The 17,068-nt window shown below is 49.5% G+C and overlaps 1 protein-coding gene across 1 annotated transcript in view; it reads left to right on the forward strand.

Annotated features, from left to right (window-relative positions):
- LOC141133738 (thialysine N-epsilon-acetyltransferase-like) overlaps positions 1 to 15,810 on the forward strand; it is a gene marked incomplete in the record, with an annotated part of 17,633 nt that extends 1,823 nt beyond the window's left edge. Inside the window, 3 exon segments of the mRNA XM_073623270.1 lie at positions 4,923 to 5,024; positions 7,458 to 7,498; positions 15,148 to 15,810. Coding sequence (XP_073479371.1) covers positions 4,923 to 5,024; positions 7,458 to 7,498; positions 15,148 to 15,345 — 341 coding nt within the window.
- Between the last annotated feature and the right edge of the window lie 1,258 nt (positions 15,811 to 17,068).

Consider the following 17,068-nt stretch of genomic DNA (forward strand, 5'->3'; position numbering starts at 1 on the left):
ATGGAGGGGGGTGCAGAGGTGAACTGTGGATGGAGGGGGGTACAGAGGTAGATGGAAGGGGATACAGAGGTGGTGGATGGTGGGATACAGAGGTGGACGGAGGAGGAGGAGTACAGAGGTGGACGGGGGAGATACAGGGGTGGAGGGGGGTGCAGAGGTGCACATGGGGGGGTTTAACGAGATGGACAGAAGGATACAGAGGTGAACTGTGGATGGGGGGGTGGTACAGAGGTGGATGGTGGGATACAGAGTTGGACGGAGGAGGGGGGGTACAGAGGTGGAAGGGTTGGATACAGAGGTAGACGGAGGAGGGGGGGATAAGGAGGTGGACAGAGGAGGGGAGGGAAAAGAGGTGGTGGGGGTACAGAGGTGGACGGAGGAGGGGAGGGAAAAGAGGTGGTGGGGGTACAGAGGTGGACGGAGGAGGGGAGGGAAAAGAGGTGGCGGGGGGATACAGAGGTGGACGGAGGAGGGGGGGTACAGAGGTGGACGGAGGAGGGGGGGTACAGAGGTGGATGGTGGGATACAGAGGTGGACAGAGGAGGGGGTTACAGAGGCAGCAGGGGGGGTAACACGATTGGACAGATGGATACAGAGGTGCACATGGGGGGTTAACGAGATGGACGTTGAAGGATACAGAGGTGAACTGTGGAAGGAGGGGGTGGTACAGCGGTGGATGGTGGGATACAGAGGTGAATGGAGGAGGGGGGTACAGAGGTGGATGGGAGGGTACAGAGGTGGCGGGGGGGGGGGGGTACAGAGGTGGACTGAGGGTGATACAGAGCTGGCGAGGGGGTACAGAGGTGGATGGTGGGATACAGAGTTGGACGGAGGAGGGGGGGTACAGAGGTGGAAGGGTTGGATACAGAGGTAGACGGAGGAGGGGGAGATAAGGAGGTGGACAGAGGAGGGGAGGGAAAAGAGGTGGCGGGGGGATACAGAGGTGGACGGAGGTGGGGGGGTACAGAGGTGGATGGTGGGATACAGAAGTGGACAGAGGAGGGGGTTACAGAGGCAGCAGGGGGGTAACACGATTGGACAGATGGATACAGAGGTGCACATGGGGGGTTAACGAGATGGACGTTGAAGGATACAGAGGTGAACTGTGGAAGGAGGGGGTGGTACAGCGGTGGATGGTGGGATACAGAGGTGGATGGAGGAGGGGGGGTACAGAGGTGGATGGGAGGGTACAGAGGTGGCAGGGGGGGGGGGGGGGTACAGAGGTGGACTGAGGGTGATACAGAGCTGGCGAGGGGGTACAGAGGTGGACGGAGGAGGGGGGTACAGAGGTGGATGGGGGGGGATTCAGAGGTGGACGGAGGAGGGTGGTACAGAGGTAGCGGCGGGGGGGGTAACGAGATGGACAGAAGGATACAGAGGTGCACATGGGGGGTTAACGAGATGGACAGGATACAGAGGTGGATGGAGGGGGGTACAGAGGTGAACTGTGGATGGGGGGGTGGTACAGAGGTGGATGGTGGGATACAGAGGTGGACGGAGCAGGGGGGGTACAGAGGTGGTGGGGGGTTTCAGAGGTGCACATGGGGGGGGTTAACAAGATGGACAGAAAGACACAGAGGTTGATGGAGGGGGGGGGGTACAGAGCAGGAGGGGGGTACAGAGGTGGATGGTGGGATACAGAGGTAAATGGAGGAGGGAGGGATACAGAGGTGGACAAAGGAGGGGGATACAGAGGTGGATGGTGGAGTACAGAGGTGGACGGAGGAGGGGGGTACAGAGGTGGATGAGGGGGTACAGAGGTGGCACATGGGGGTTAACGAGATGGACGTTGAAGGATACAGAGGTGAACTGTGGATGGAGGGGGTGGTACAGAGGTGGATGGGGGGTTACAAATGTGGCGGCGGGGTACAAAGGGGGACGGAGGAGGTGGGGTACAGAGCTGGTGAAGGGGTACAGAGGTGGATGGAGGATGGGGGGTACAGAGGTGGATGGGGGGGGGGGATTCAGAGGTGGACAGAGGAGGGGGGTACAGAGGTAGCGGGGGGGATAACGAGATGGACAGAAGGATACAGAGGTGAACTGTGGATGGAGGGGGGTACAGAGGTGGATGGTGGGATACAGAGGTGAACGAAGGAGGGGGGGATACAGAGGTGGACAAAGGAGGGGGGTACAGAGGTGGACGGAGGAGGGGGATGCAGAGGTGGATGGTGGGATACAGAGGTGGACGGAGGAGGGGGGGTACAGAGGTGGCACATGGGGGGGTTAACGAGATGGACGTTGAAGGATACATCGGTGAACTGTGGGTGGAGGGGGGTACAGCGGTGAACTGTGGATGGAGGGGGGTACAGAGGTGAACTGTGGATGGAGGGGGTGGTACAGAGGTGGATGGTGGGATACAGAGGTGGACGGAGGAGGGGGGTACAGAGGTGGCTGGGGGGGTACAGAGGTGGCAGGGGGGGGTACAGAGGGGGACGGAGGAGGTGGGGTACAGAGCTGGCGAGGGGGTACAGAGGAGGACGGAGGAGGGGGGATACAGAGGTGGATGGGGGGGATTCAGAGGTGGACAGAGGAGGGGGGTACAGAGGTAGCGGCGGGGGGGGTAACGAGATGGACAGAAGGATACAGAGGTGGATGGAGGGGGGGGTACAGAGCAGGAGGGGGGGTACAGAGGTGGATGGTGGGATACAGAGGTGGACAAAGGAGGGGGGGATACAGAGGTGGACAAAGGAGGGGGGTACAGAGGTGGACGGAGGAGGGGGATACAGAGGTGGATGGTGGGATACAGAGGTGGATGGAGGAGGGGGGGGTACAGAGGTGGCACATGGGGGGGTTAACGAGATGGACGTTAAAGGATACAGAGGTGAACTGTGGATGGAGGGGGGGTACATAGGTGAACTGTGGATGGAGGGGGGTACAGAAGTGAACTGTGGATGGAGGGGGGTACAGAGGTGAACTGTGGATGGAGGGGGTGGTACAGAGATGGATGGTGGGATACAGAGGTGGACGGAGGAGGGGGGTACAGAGGTGGCGGGGGGGTACAGAGGGGGATGGAGGAGGTGGGGTACAGAGCTGGTGAGGGGGTACAGAGGTGGACGGAGGAAAGGGGGTACAGAGATGGATGGGGGGGATTCAGAGGTGGACAGAGGAGGGGGGTACAGAGGTGGATGGGGGGGTACAGAGGTGGTGGGGGGGTACAGACGGGGATGGAGGAGGTGGGGTACAGAGCTGGCGAGGGGGTACAGAGGTGGACAGAGGAGGGGGGTACAGAGGTGGATGGGGGGGATTCATAGGTGGACAGAGGAGGGGGGTACAGAGGTAGTGGGGGGTAACAAAATGGACAGAAGGATACAGAGGTGAACTGTGGATGGAGGGGGGTACAGAGGTGAACTGTGGATGGGGGGGGTGGTACAGAGGTGGATGGTGGTATACAGAGGTGGACGGAGGAGGGGGGTACAGAGGTGGATGGGGTGGACAGAGAAGGGGGGTACAGAGCTGGCGAGGGGATACAGAGGTGGACAGAGGAGGGGGGGGGGTACAGAGGTGGATGGTGGGATACAGAGGTGGACGGAGGAGAGGGGTACAGAGGTGGATGGTGGGATACAGAGGTGGACGGAGGAGGGGGGGTACAGCGGTGGATGGTGGGATACAGAGGTGAACGGAGGAGGGAGGGTACAGAGGTTAATGGGGGGGATACAGAGGTGGACAAAGGAGGGGGGTACAGAGGGGGCGGAGAGGTGCACAGGGGGGGGGGGGGGTTAACAAGATGGACAGAAGGATACAGAGGTGAACTTTGTGAGAAATGTTATATGCTATACTCTGCTGTGATTCTGTGCTGTATACTCTATCCTGTGATGAGCTGTATACCCTGACACTATGAGTGGAAGCAAGTGGAATACAGGGGACGGAGTGGGTGGATGCTATAAGGGGTGGGGCTTATAAGTAGGAGGGGTCAAAAAGGAGGGGCGGATCTGGTGCCCCCCCCCCCCCCCATCTTAAAACTTCACCAGCTGCCACTGCTCCTCACCTCTGTTCTCCATCCCATAGCTCCTCACCTCACCTCTGTTCTCCATCCCATAGCTCCTCACCTCACCTCTGTTCTCCATCCCATAGCTCCTCACCTCACCTCTGTTCTCCATCCCATAGCTCCTCACCTCACCTCTGTTCTCCTCCATCCCATAGCTCCTCACCTCGCCTCTGTTCTCCATCCCAAAGCTCCTCACCTCACCTCTGTTCTCCTCCATCCCATAGCTCCTCACCTCACCTCTGTTCTCCTCCATCCCATAGCTCCTCACCTCACCTCTGTTCTCCATCCCAAAGCTCCTCACCTCACCTCTGTTCTCCTCCATCCCATAGCTCCTCACCTCACCTCTGTTCTCCTCCATCCCGTAGCTCCTCACCTCTGTTCTCCTCCATCCCGTAGCTCCTCACCTCACCTCTGTTCTCCTCCATACCATAGCTCCTCACCTCACCTCTGTTCTCCATCCCAAAGCTCCTCACATCACCTCTGTTCTCCTCCATCCCATAGCTCCTCACCTCACCTCTGTTCTCCTCCATCCCGTAGCTCCTCACCTCACCTCTGTTCTCCTCCATCCCGTAGCTCGGACTTTAGATAGATGCAAGTGCAGTTGCACTCGTTTTCACCAGAGCTTAGTGAATGAGGTGAAGTTTTGCTGATTTCCATCCCCCAATCATGTGCATGGAAAAATGGTGTTTTGTGTTTTTTTGTTTTTTATTTTTTTGTCTTTTGTTTTTTACTTTCTTTGCACCTGATTGGGCATTCTTTACAAAGTGAAGCTCCACCACATTCACTAAGCTCTGGGGAAAATTAGTGCAACTGAACTTGCAAAGTGTACAGTCTATTTGCCTTTAGTAAATTCTAAAAAATAAATATATATAGTTTTTTTTTAGTTCTTCATTCAAAGAATATGAAATATAAACTGGGCTCATTCTTATGTTTTCAGGCCCACGGCTGGTGGGTTATGCTCTGTCCTACTACAGCTACAGCACGTGGAAGGGGCGATCGTTGTACCTGGAGGACCTCTATGTCATGCCGTCATACAGAGGTGGAGTATACCAGATTTATGATGGGAGTGATGGGAGTGGTAGACATGTGCACTGACAAAAAAGTTTTTTCGTTTTTTGCTGTTTTGGGAAGTTGGAAAATCTGAAAAAAAAGAAAATCAGTAATTTTGAAATAATAATAAAAATAATAATTAACTAATAATAACTAACTATTAACCACTTCAGTTCCAGCGGGTTTTACCCCCTTCCTGGCTTCAGAGCACTTTTTGCAATTCGGCACTGCGTCAATTTAACTGACAATTGCGCGGTTGTGCGACGTTGCACCCAAACAAAATTGACGTCCTTTTTTTCCCACAAATAGAGCTTTCTTTGGTGATATTTGATCACCTCTGCGGTTTTTATTTTTTGCGCTATAAACAAAAAAAAAAAACGACAATTTTGAACGCATTATTTTTTACTTTTTGCTATAATAAATATCCCCCAAAAAATATATAGAAAAATAAATACATTTTTTTTCTCAGTTTAGGCCGACACCTATTCTTCTACATATTTTTGGTAAAAAAAATCTCAATAAGCGTTTGTTTGCACAAAAGTTATAGCGTCTACAAAATAGGGGATAGTTTTATGGCATTTTTATTATTAATTTTTTTTATTAGTAATGGCGGTGATCTGCGATTTTTTTTTTTTTTTTTTTTTTTTTTTTTTTTTTTTTTTATCATGACTGCGACATTATGGCGGACACATCGGACACTTTTGACACTATTTTGAGACCATTGTCATTTTATACAACGATCAGTGCTATAAAAATGATTACTGTGTAAATTTAAAATTATAATAAACTAAAGCGCTAATGGATTCTAATATTAGGTGATACGGTGATTCAAAAATAATAGTGATTCAAAAATTGTGATGATTCAAAAAATCCAAAAAAATATTTGTTCAAAATTTCAAAAAATATGTTGTGCGTTTTAATATATCAAGTGCATTTCTACATCAACAAAAATAATTTAGGTGTTATGTATAAAGCCGCACCTCTAGCGTAGTGTTCTGATGCCACTCAAAAGGGATTACCGGTAATTATGTGAAATAAGATAAGATGACTGCTCTATGCGCTGACATACGATACTAATACATGGAGTGTACCTTGTTTTGTAGTTGCCAAGAAGCTTTAAATGAATAGTGCATTGCGTAATGAAAGTTTCTTTTTGTTTGATTACTTTATATAGTTCAACAGCAGCATAAGCAATTTCAAGTATTATTTAATATTAGGCACTTATCATTTAGCACAGAGTTGGCAGTGTTATTAGCGCACTATCTTATTTCACATAATTACTGTGTAAATGACACTGGCAGGGAAGGGGTTAACCACTAGGGGCGATGAAGGGGTTAAGTGTGTCCTAGGGAGTGATTCTAACTGTGGGGGGAGGGGCTTCCACTCACATGACAGCGATCACCGCTCCCGATGACAGGGAGCAGTAGATCTCTGTCATGTCACAAGGCAGAACGGGAAATGCCTTGTTTACGTAGGCACTACCCGTTCTGGGGCTCCGTGACACGATCGCCGGTCCCGCGGACACGGTCACGCTGTACACGGCGCGCGTGCACACCCCCCGCTAACCCCACCAATTTAAGGGGACGTACAGGTAACGCCCATTTGCCCACCGCTGCCATTGTGCCGACGTATATCAGCGTGCGGCGGTCGGCAAGTGGTTACATTTATAGGTATTGGAATTTCCTTTCACATTTGGCTGTTAGTGAACGTAACAAATACGAATTTATCCGAAGTTACGAATACCAATTATCTGAAATAACGAATGCTAATAAATGGAATGGAACAAATTAATAATAAATAATAATAAAAAAAGGAAGTAGTAGTAGTAGTAGTAGTAGTAAGTAGTAGTGTAGTAGTAGTAGTAGTAGTTTGTTACGCTCCATTCGTTATTTCAGATAATTCGTAACTTCGGATAACAGCGTATTATTCGTTATGTTCACTAACAGCAAATTTGAAAGGAAATTCCAATTCCTATAATTTAATAGTTATTGTTCATTATTTCGAATTTTAAGATTTTCATTCTTCTTTTCAGATTTCCAAATATGAAATTCAAAATCTCGAAAAATTCTAGAATTTCGAATTAACGAATTTGTCAAAAATTCATTTAAACAAATTCAGAACTAAACAAATTGCATATGTCTAATGGGGGGAGGAGAGCCATCCAGATCACATGATCACCCTCCCAGACTACCCCCCCCTCCCACAGTCACCTCCAATATGATGTCATAGTGTAATGTAAAATGGATGTTTTACCCCTCCAGGACATACGTTTTTTAAAAAAATTTTTTGTTCTGTGTGTGTTTCCTTTCCCCGGGCTCCTGTGTGCAGCACTGACAGCTAGATCCTTATAGGTCCCTTCCTCTCATATAGATAAACACATGGTGTGTCTCCTCCATATACTGACCCCTCTTGTCTCCTGCAGGTAAAGGCATCGGCTCCAAGCTGCTGACGGCTACAGCGGAGGTAAGTACACCCCTCATATACAGTACACACGCAGGGTAATATTTAATGTGCGGACCGGCAGCACCGGGGCGGGTGTAGAGATGGGTAATGTTCATGGTCCGGACTTATTACAACCTGGAAGAGAGCCCCAACCTGCCCAGAGTGTAACCTGCAAATGATCAGACACTGTGCACTGTACTAAGAAATCGCTAATATGTGTAAAGTCTAGCCGGAGGCTAGTCTGTATTTGTGGGAGGAGTCTGAGAGGGCTGTATTTGTGGGAGGAGTCTGAGAGGGCTATTTAAGCCTCCTCCTCTGTCAGGCCAGGGCTCGTCGGTGGTTCTGGGTTCAGAAGGGGGTGGGGCTTACACGTCACTTCCGGCTCCTTGCAAGCCACGGTCGGCTGCAACATGGTGGCGGTGCCTATCTCGTGCTCCTGCCCACCCACCTGGTCACCCCTCGGCACATTCCTCAATCACGGGTCCCCGCTTCTCCGGTGTTCTCGCGCCGGGGAGGGGGTGATCGGCCGCCCGCCTCTGACCTCCTCTCCCATGTACATCTAGCTCCACGAGAAAGCCGTCCGCCTGGCACTCCGCCTGGGGGGGGGTTAATGGCCGCCTGCCTTACCATCTTGCTCCCATGTGGGAGCTGCCCGCCGCTTCCCTGGGTGTTCAGGGGGAGGGATGTTCAGCAGCTGCCTGCTCCTCTCCTCATAGGGCTCCACGAGGGGGGCGCCCGTCCGTTTCTCCCGGTGCTCAGGGGGGGGGAGGAGGGACCACCCGCCCGCCCGCCTGCTCCTCTCTCCGCACAATTCGTATCACTGCAGCACAGAGGACATCAGACCACACACAGCAGCCCAGACCTGAGGTGACAGGTCTGTTGTGGCTTGCTGTTGATTGTACCATGCTGGATTGTTCATCATTTTATTATCAATTTTCATTGTGTTTTAGTCGCATGTCATTCTCATAAGCTTACATAAGGTCACATTCATTGTCAGCAGGGCTTGGCTTGGCAAGACGGGGAGGATGTAACTACAACATTGCTGCTTTTACTTGATTATTTTGTTTCTTTGGTCAGTGTTACCATCATAGCGTTTTTCTGCCCCAGGGATTCTGTCATAGCGTTTTCTGCCCCGGCATTTCTGTCATAGCATTTCTGCCCCAGGGTTTCTGTCATAGCGTTTCTGCCCCAGTTCTGTCATAACATTTCTTGCCCAAGGTTTTCTGTCATAGCGTTTTTTCTGCCCCAGGGTTCTGTCATAGTGTTTCTGCCCAGGATTCTGTCTCAGCATTTATGTCCACTGCGTTTCTGCCCCAGGGATTTCTGTCATAGCGTTCTGCCCCAGCATTTCTGTCTTGGCATACAGTCTCGGCATTTATGTTCACTGCGTTTCTGCCCCAGCTTTCTGTCATAGCATTCTGCCCCAGCGTTTCTGCCATAGCGTTCTGCCCCAGCATTTCTGTCATAGCATTTTCTGCCCCAGGATTTCTGTCATAGCGGTTCTGCCCCAGGGTTTCTGTTATAGCGTTTTCTGCCCCAGCATTTCTGTCATAGGGGTTCTGCCCCAGTTCTGTCATAGCATTTCTGCCCCAAGGTTTTCTGTCATAGCGTTTTTTCTGCCCCAGCTTTTCTGTCATAGCATTTTCTGCCCCAGGATTTCTGTCATAGTGTTTCTGCCCCAGCATTTTTGTCTCAGCATTTATGTCCACTGCGTTTCTGCCCCAGGATTTCTGTCATAGCGTTCTGCCCCAGCATTTCTGTCTTGGCGTTCAGTCTCGACATTTATGTTCACTGCGTTTCTGCCCCAGCTTTCTGTCATAGCATTCTGCCCCAGCTTTCTGTCATAGCATTCTGCCCCAGCTTTCTGTCATAGCATTCTGCCCCAGCTTTCTGTCATAGCATTCTGCCCCAGCTTTCTGTCATAGCATTCTGCCCCAGCTTTCTGTCATAGCATTCTGCCCCAGCTTTCTGTCATAGCATTCTGCCCCAGCTTTCTGTCATAGCATTCTGCCCCAGCTTTCTGTCATAGCATTCTGCCCCAGCATTTCTGTCATAGCATTTTCTGCCCCAGGATTTCTGTCATAGCGGTTCCTGCCTCAGCATTTCTGTCATAGCGGTTCTGCCCCAGCATTTCTGTCATAGTATTTTCTGCCCCAGGGTTTCTGTCATAGTGTTTCTGCCCCAGTTCTGTCATACAATTTCTGCCCGAGGGTTTCTGTCATAGCGTTTTTCTGCCCCAGGGTTTCTGTCATAGCGTTTTTCTGCCATAGGGTTTCCGTCGTAGCGTTCGGCCCCAGCATTTCTGTCGTAGTGTTCTGCCCAAGCATTTCTGTCGTAGTGTTCGGCCCCAGCATTTCTGTCGTAGTGTTCGGCCCCAGCATTTCTGTCGTAGTGTTCGGCCCCAGCATTTCTGTCGTAGTGTTCGGCCCCAGCATTTCTGTCGTAGTGTTCGGCCCCAGCATTTCTGTCGTAGTGTTCGGCCCCAGCATTTCTGTCGTAGTGTTCGGCCCCAGCATTTCTGTCACAGCGTTCTGGCCCAGCATTTCTGTCACAGCGTTCTGGCCCAGCATTTCTGTCACAGCGTTCTGGCCCAGCATTTCTGTCACAGCGTTCTGGCCCAGCATTTCTGTCACAGCGTTCTGGCCCAGCATTTCTGTCACAGCGTTCTGGCCCAGCATTTCTGTCACAGCGTTCTGGCCCAGCATTTCTGTCATGGCGTTTTTTCTGTCATGGTGTTCTGCCCCAGCATTTCTGTCTCGGTGTTCAGTCTCAGCATTTCTTTCATAGCGTGAGGTAATCAGGAAAAAAACAAAAGGAGAGAAGCGCCTCTAAGTAAAAAGTTCCACACCGTGCCTGATATACCCTCCTTATCTGTCACCATTCAACATTTTTCCAGCATTTTTGTCATGACGTTTCAGGCTCTGTGTTTCAGCCTGTTTCTCAGAGGGGCGTTGTTGTTCAGTCACGGCATACTCCAGTAGCTGTTTTTATCTTCATTGTTTGTCATGTCTCATCGTATCTTTGTTCATGTTCGTACCTGGGTCAGTTAGCTAGGGCTCACATGTCAGGATCTGTCACGTCTACAGATCCATAGGGGCTGAGGTTTCGTTTGTTAATGATTGTTGTCCACAATCTTCTCGCCCGTATACCATACGTCATACGATGCACGTACAATCACCCACCACGGTCTGTGGGTACACCAGCCCTGAGTTTTCAGTTTAATTACATGCCTCTGCGCTGCAGGTTACTCGGGCTCACTTACCATTTACACAAGGGGGGATCTGTCATCAGGTTCATTCACGCGCGGTGGTCTTGGCATTTCTGCTTATGTTCTCATACTTGGGTAGGCACAGAGGGGTGTTGTTGTTCTCATGTCTTGTTGTCTGTCATTTCTCTTGTTCGTGTTCTCAGGTTGGGCTGTATTGGCATTCGCCATCCCCTTGTTGGTCCTTAAGTGGTAGGTTTGTGCAAACGTTGTCATGATTCTGGATTCCACTCTCGGCACTGATCTCTTGTCTAGGATGTGGCCTGGAAGACTGCTCAGGGATGTCAGTCCAGTCATCTTTTCCGTTCCCCAGCCGGTTCCAGGTAGGAGGGTTTTCAGTCACTTTGGGTATGACTGTTTCATGCCATGGGACTTATTTCCCCGGGGTGGAGTCTGGCCCTTCTTCCTCGGTTCAGGATTCAGACTCTGTTGCCAGGTCACAGGCTGAAGCACGACCCGGTCGAATCAGGTGGGACCAGTATTCTGTGTCTGGCATGGTTTCTCCATGTTGACAATGCTTATTGCCATAGTGCATGGGCCTCATCCACCTACTCCATCACATCCTTCAGGTATTCAGCATTTTGAACTCCTGCCAGTTGTCCTTTGGCACTCACCCTCGCACTTCCCCATACCAGTATGGGTAGGCCAGGGGTTGGGGGGAGGGGTTTTCACTGAGCACTTCACTGGTGTCCGGTTGAAGTTTCGATCTTCTCGGCTATCATTTTGCAGGGGCTCCTCGGGACAGCATTTGCTCCCCTTCCCCCACGTATCCTCTCAATCACAGGCAGTTAATTCTCATGTCTGTGCCGTCTTGGGATTCAGGCTCTATCCAATCATTCACGGGATGTTTAGTTTGGGTTCTGGGTAGCTTTGCAGGTTCTATAGGGGGTTCTGTCTCATCACCAAGTCAGGAGTCGGGGGGGGGGGGGTGTCTCCTGTCATAGCTGACACTTATCGGATATATACTGTTACCATCCGGGCGCGCGCTACTCCACTTGATGGATTGTTACCTTCCCTTCTTCACCTAAATTTGCCCTCTTTTCGGGCATAGTGACCAGCCAGGCCAAGGTCTTGGTGCTTAGGATGTATCACTTTCTCACTTGAAGACTGACTACAAGTGTAAAGGCTAGCTGGAGGCTAGCCTGTATTTGTGGGAGGAGTCCGAGAGGGCTATTTAAGCCTCCTCCTCTGTCAGGCCAGGGCTCATCGGCGGTTCTGGGTACCCACCCGTTTCCCCCAATCTTCATACATACTCATAATACTTTTTCTTATTCTTACATTCAGGGTATGCCCTCTTTTCAGGCATACTGACCAGCCAGGCCAAGGCACACCTCAGGCATTGGTGCTTAGGAGTATCACTTTCTCACTCGAAGACTCTGACTACAAATTCCATTGTGGAACTAGCTAACTAGCTCCGTGCGCAGGTGTGCGCTCCTAGTCCTAACTCCATAGACAAGGGTTCTATATACATATGACCTCAGTGGTATGGATGTGTCATTGCCATCAACCCATATCAATTAGTAAAGAAATATCATAGGACCTCTAAAGGGATTTTTAAGGCAATGAGTTTTAGATTTTTGAGTAAAAAACTATTTTATTAATATCAATAAAGGTTAAAAATAAAAAAAAATTACAAAAAACATGATCAGGTAAGTGAATGTTCAGGTTCAAATTTTCAAGAAAAATTTTTTTTCAAGAAATTTTCTTTTATTTGTATATACATCAAATGATAATTGTATCACATTACAAATATTGCGTAAAAAGGAGTATACAGAAGGAAGTGATGTATCTCACTACCCGATACAGTTACCACAGATGGCAGCTGTGGCGTGGAGTAGTGGGATTCCAACGCGTTTCGACATACATATTTCAAAGAAAAGTCTTCTTCAGGGAAATACATGACAATCTAAAAAAAACAAGAATCACAATGTTACAATTTATAAATATATATATGTATATATGTGTATGTTTCCTGCATTTGTGAAACTATCATCTATCAACTATGCGTCCTCCCAAGCATCTCGCAGGTAAGTGTAATCTCCCATGTCAGGGTGAGGAGCCCCGAACCTCTGGGGGCTCTTTTGAGTTGTCCTATAGCTCTCCCAATATTTGGCGTTTCCAGCATCAAATTGCTGATAGCTGTCTGTAAGAATAGGGCAAAATAAGTAAAGGAGCCATAATGGGGGGTGCCAAAACCATCTCCCCCTCCCCTCCTACCCCCACCCACCCCAACCCACATAGAACGCCCCCCCCATGAAAAACGGGGGGCAAATCTAACACCAATATGGGGAGAGTCCTATTCAAAGGCAGGAGTGTGGAGCAAAGAACTTACTTTCTCTAGGGTGGAGATTGCATTGCCTGGAACAACAAAGGTCCGTGTAGATCCAAAACAGGATAAGCCCTGATACTCCTAGGTGGATACCCAGGGAAGAATGGCAAGGGTTCTATAGAGCTCCAGTTTTATTACAACCTAAAAAGAAAAAAAAAAAACGATCCCCGATCGTAGTCTGTAATTTTTATCAATCTCAGGAGCAGGAGCAGTGACCCCTGCTGGTTAAATGCCAATCTGCATACCTTCGGAGAACTAGCTGCATGCACAGGTGTGCGCTCCTAGTGCTAACTGACAGCCAAGGGTTCTATAGAGCTCCAGTGTTGTTGCAACCTAACAACAAAAAAACAGCTATTGCTGATCACAGTCTGTAATTTGTATCAATCTTGGGCACAGTGACCCCCTACTGGGAGAATTCTAAACTACATTCCATTGGAGAACTAGCTGCGTGCAGAGGTGTGTGCCCCTAGTCCAACCTGCTTTGTTACTGACCGCTAAGGAGTTCTATAGAGATGGGTGATGTTTTTAGGCCCGGACTTGGTACAATCTAATCTAAAATTTGTGCGAACCCCATTCCAGTCTATGGGACTCGAATGTGAGAAATCAAAAGTGCTAATTTTAAAGGCTTATATGCAAGTTATTGTCATAAAAAGTGTTTGGGGACCTGGGTCCTGCCCCAGGGGACATGGATCAATGCAAAAAAAAGTTTTAAAAACGGCCGTTTTTTCAGGAGCAGTGATTTTAATAATGCTTAAAGTCAAACAATAAAAGTGTAATATCCCTTTAAATTTCGTACCTGGGTGGTGTCTATAGTATGCCTGTAAAGGGGCGCATGTTTCCTGTGTTTAGAACAGTCTGACAGCAAAATGACATTTCAAAGGAAAAATTGTCATTTTAAAACTGATCGCAGCTTTAATGTAATGTCGGGTCCTGGCAATACACATAAAACTCATCGAAAAAAAGAGCATGGGATTCCCCCACAGTCCATTACCAGGCCCTTCAGGTCTGAAATTCAGAATTCTTCTGATCTTCTCATTGCCACTATATACACTATATTACCAAAAGTATTGGGACGCCTGCCTTTACACTTACATGAAATTTAATGGCATCCCAGTTTTAGTCCGTAGGGTTCAATATTGAGTTGGCTCCGCCCTTTGCAGCTATAACAGCTTCAACTCTTCTGGGAAGGCCGTCCACAAGGTTTAGGAGTGTGTCTATGGCAGTGGTTCTCAACTCCAGTCCTCAGGACCCACTAACAGGCCAGGTTTGCAAGATAGCTGAAATACATCACAGGTGATATCACTTGCTGCTCAGTGATTGCAGTATTCTAGTCTGCAACTCCCCAAGGTAATACTTAAAATCTGGCCTGTTGGTGGGTCCCGAGGTCTGGAGTTGAGAACCACTGGTCTATGGGAATGTTTGAGCTTTTTGTGAGGTCTGGCACTGGATGTTGGATGAGAAGGCTCACAGTCTCCGCTCTAATTCTTTTTTTTTTTTTATCGGGTTGGGGATCAGGACTCTGTGCAGGCCAGTCAAGTTCCTCCACCCCAAACTCGCTCATCCATATCTTTATGAACCTTGCTTTGTGGATTGGTCCAAATCATTAGGTGGAGGGGGGATTATGGTGATATTTTTTTTTTTTTCTTCATAGCAATATTCTGTGTTAAGATCTGCAGCCACCAGGGGGTGCAATGGTTGGCATGTCAGCCAGTGAAATTGTCATTGTTGAACAAATAGTGTGTGATAAGTAACACTGAGACCCCAGGAGAGTGGCCAGGCTGGCCTGAAGAGGATGGAGTTGTGGACACACCCACTTTCACGGGTAGGCCCCTCCCACATTATAAGAAGAGGACTCATAGAATATAGTGGGGGTGATATACAAACTCCAGATCTGACACTATGAGTAATACACTCAGGTGGACATGAGACCCCTCACTTAGTGTGGTTTTGTAGTAACAGGAAAATTCCTTGAAGGAGGGGGGGGGGTCCCTATTTTCTGGTTGTTGTAAAATCAGCTGATGTTATAATATAATGGTGGCTGTGCCAGTCCTCACTGTGTCTCTCATCTCTCCTCAGATGTGCCTGTTTCTGGGTTGTGCCCGTCTCCAGCTCTCTGTCCTGGACTGGAACCAGCCGGCCATCTCCTTCTACCAGTCCCGCGGGGGATGCAACTTATCTGACAAGGAGGGGTGGCGCATGATCCGCTTCCTCCCCGATGACCTGCAGCGGATGATTTCGAAGAGCACCGAGCGGGACTCTTATAATGCAGTGTAGCTTCGCCTCTTCTTTTCCCACAAGGAATTTTAGGGGTGCTCCACCCAAAACTGATATTACAAGCTGATTCACTGGCTTCTTTTATCTACAGTCTGTTCAGCCGTGTTCACAACTCCGCCTACCTCGGGGGAGGGGATTCAACCTAATCAGAAGCTACTGAGTGAGCCTATCAAAGACCCTCAGTTATGGGTAGAGTGCCCCTTTTAGATTACCTACCTGGCTTTGATAGGTAGAGGTAGTAGGTATTATCTCAACCCCCCCCCCCCCCCCCCACATGGACTTTCCTGAACCTTGGCTAAGACTGTGAAAATTTTGTATTTCGTGAATAGATTTTATTCTCATTGGACTTTTGTTGAATGGTCTCAAAAGTCCACTTCATCCAAAAGTAAAAATGAAGCCTTGAATTGTATGTGGTGTCCTGAAAGTGCAAATTAAAGAGTCAGAGGAGTGTACAGGTGTTCCCAACTCCGCCCACTGTGCTATCTCTGCTTTGGCGTGTTGAAGGATGGCTTATTATGCTGTTAATTCCCCCCCTCAACTCCTATGATCCTCCTAAGAACCTTACTACCCCCTCTGCCGGCCACCCCCTGGATGTTGGTGGAGGTGGGGTTTATATATACTGGCATCTCTGCTGGCTGTTCCATGGATAATATAGAGAAGGCGGGTTTATATCTACTGCCGCCTCTGCTGCCCTTCCCCTAGATATTATAGGAGGTGGGTTCATATCTACCAACCCCCTCTGCTTCCCTTACCCTAGATATTAGAGGAGGTGGGTTCATATCTACCAACCCCCTCTGCTGCCCTTCCCCTTGATATTAGAGGAGGTGGGTTCATATCTACAAAACCCCCTCTGCTGCCCTTCCCCTAGATATTAGAGGAGGTGGGTTCATATCTACCAACCCCCTCTGCTGCCCTTCCCCTTGATATTAGAGGAGGTGGGTTCATATCTACAAAACCCCCTCTGCTGCCCTTCCCCTAGATATTATAGGAGGTGGGTTCATATCTACCACCCCCTCTACTGCCCTTCCCCTAGATATTAGAGGAGGTGAGTTCATATCTACCACCCCCTCTGCTTCCCTTCCCCTAGATATTATAGGAGGTGGGTTCATATTAGGGTTGTCCCGATACCGATACTAGTATCGGTATCGGCACCGATACCGAGCATTTGCCCAAGTACTTGTACTCGGGCAAATGCTCCCGATGCTTCCCCGATACCTAAAAGTCAGCTGTGATCGGCGCATGGGGGAGATACAAGCTTCCCCCCCAGCGGCTTTCAGCTGCTTTTAAGTGACACAGCGGTGATCGCTCACTGCTGACTGTCACTGCATTATCCTCCATGCCCCCTCCATTTCTCTGTGCCTCTCCGCTGTCCCCCTCCGTTCTTCTCTCCTTTTCTGTCCCCTTCCGCTGTCCCCTCCGTTCTTCTCTCCTTTTCTGTCCCTCTCCGCTGTTCCCCTCCGTTCCTCTTTCCTTCCCTGTGCCTCTCCGCTGTCCCCTCCGTTCCCCCCTCCTTCTCTGTCCCCCTCCGTTCTCCCCCTCAGTTCCTCCGTCCCCCTCCTCCTTCCTTTGTGTATGGATAGAGTCAGCTGACTCTGTCCATTCACATAACTGAAACATTGTAATCTCTTGTGATTACGATGTGTCAGTTTATGAATGGAGAGAAGCCGCTGTCTTCTCTCCATTCATTGTCAGTGCAGCTGAGGCTGCAGAGAAAGGGACTGGG

Source organism: Aquarana catesbeiana, linkage group LG03 (genome assembly GCF_042186555.1).
Source record: "Aquarana catesbeiana isolate 2022-GZ linkage group LG03, ASM4218655v1, whole genome shotgun sequence".
Classification (NCBI taxonomy): domain Eukaryota; kingdom Metazoa; phylum Chordata; class Amphibia; order Anura; family Ranidae; genus Aquarana; species Aquarana catesbeiana.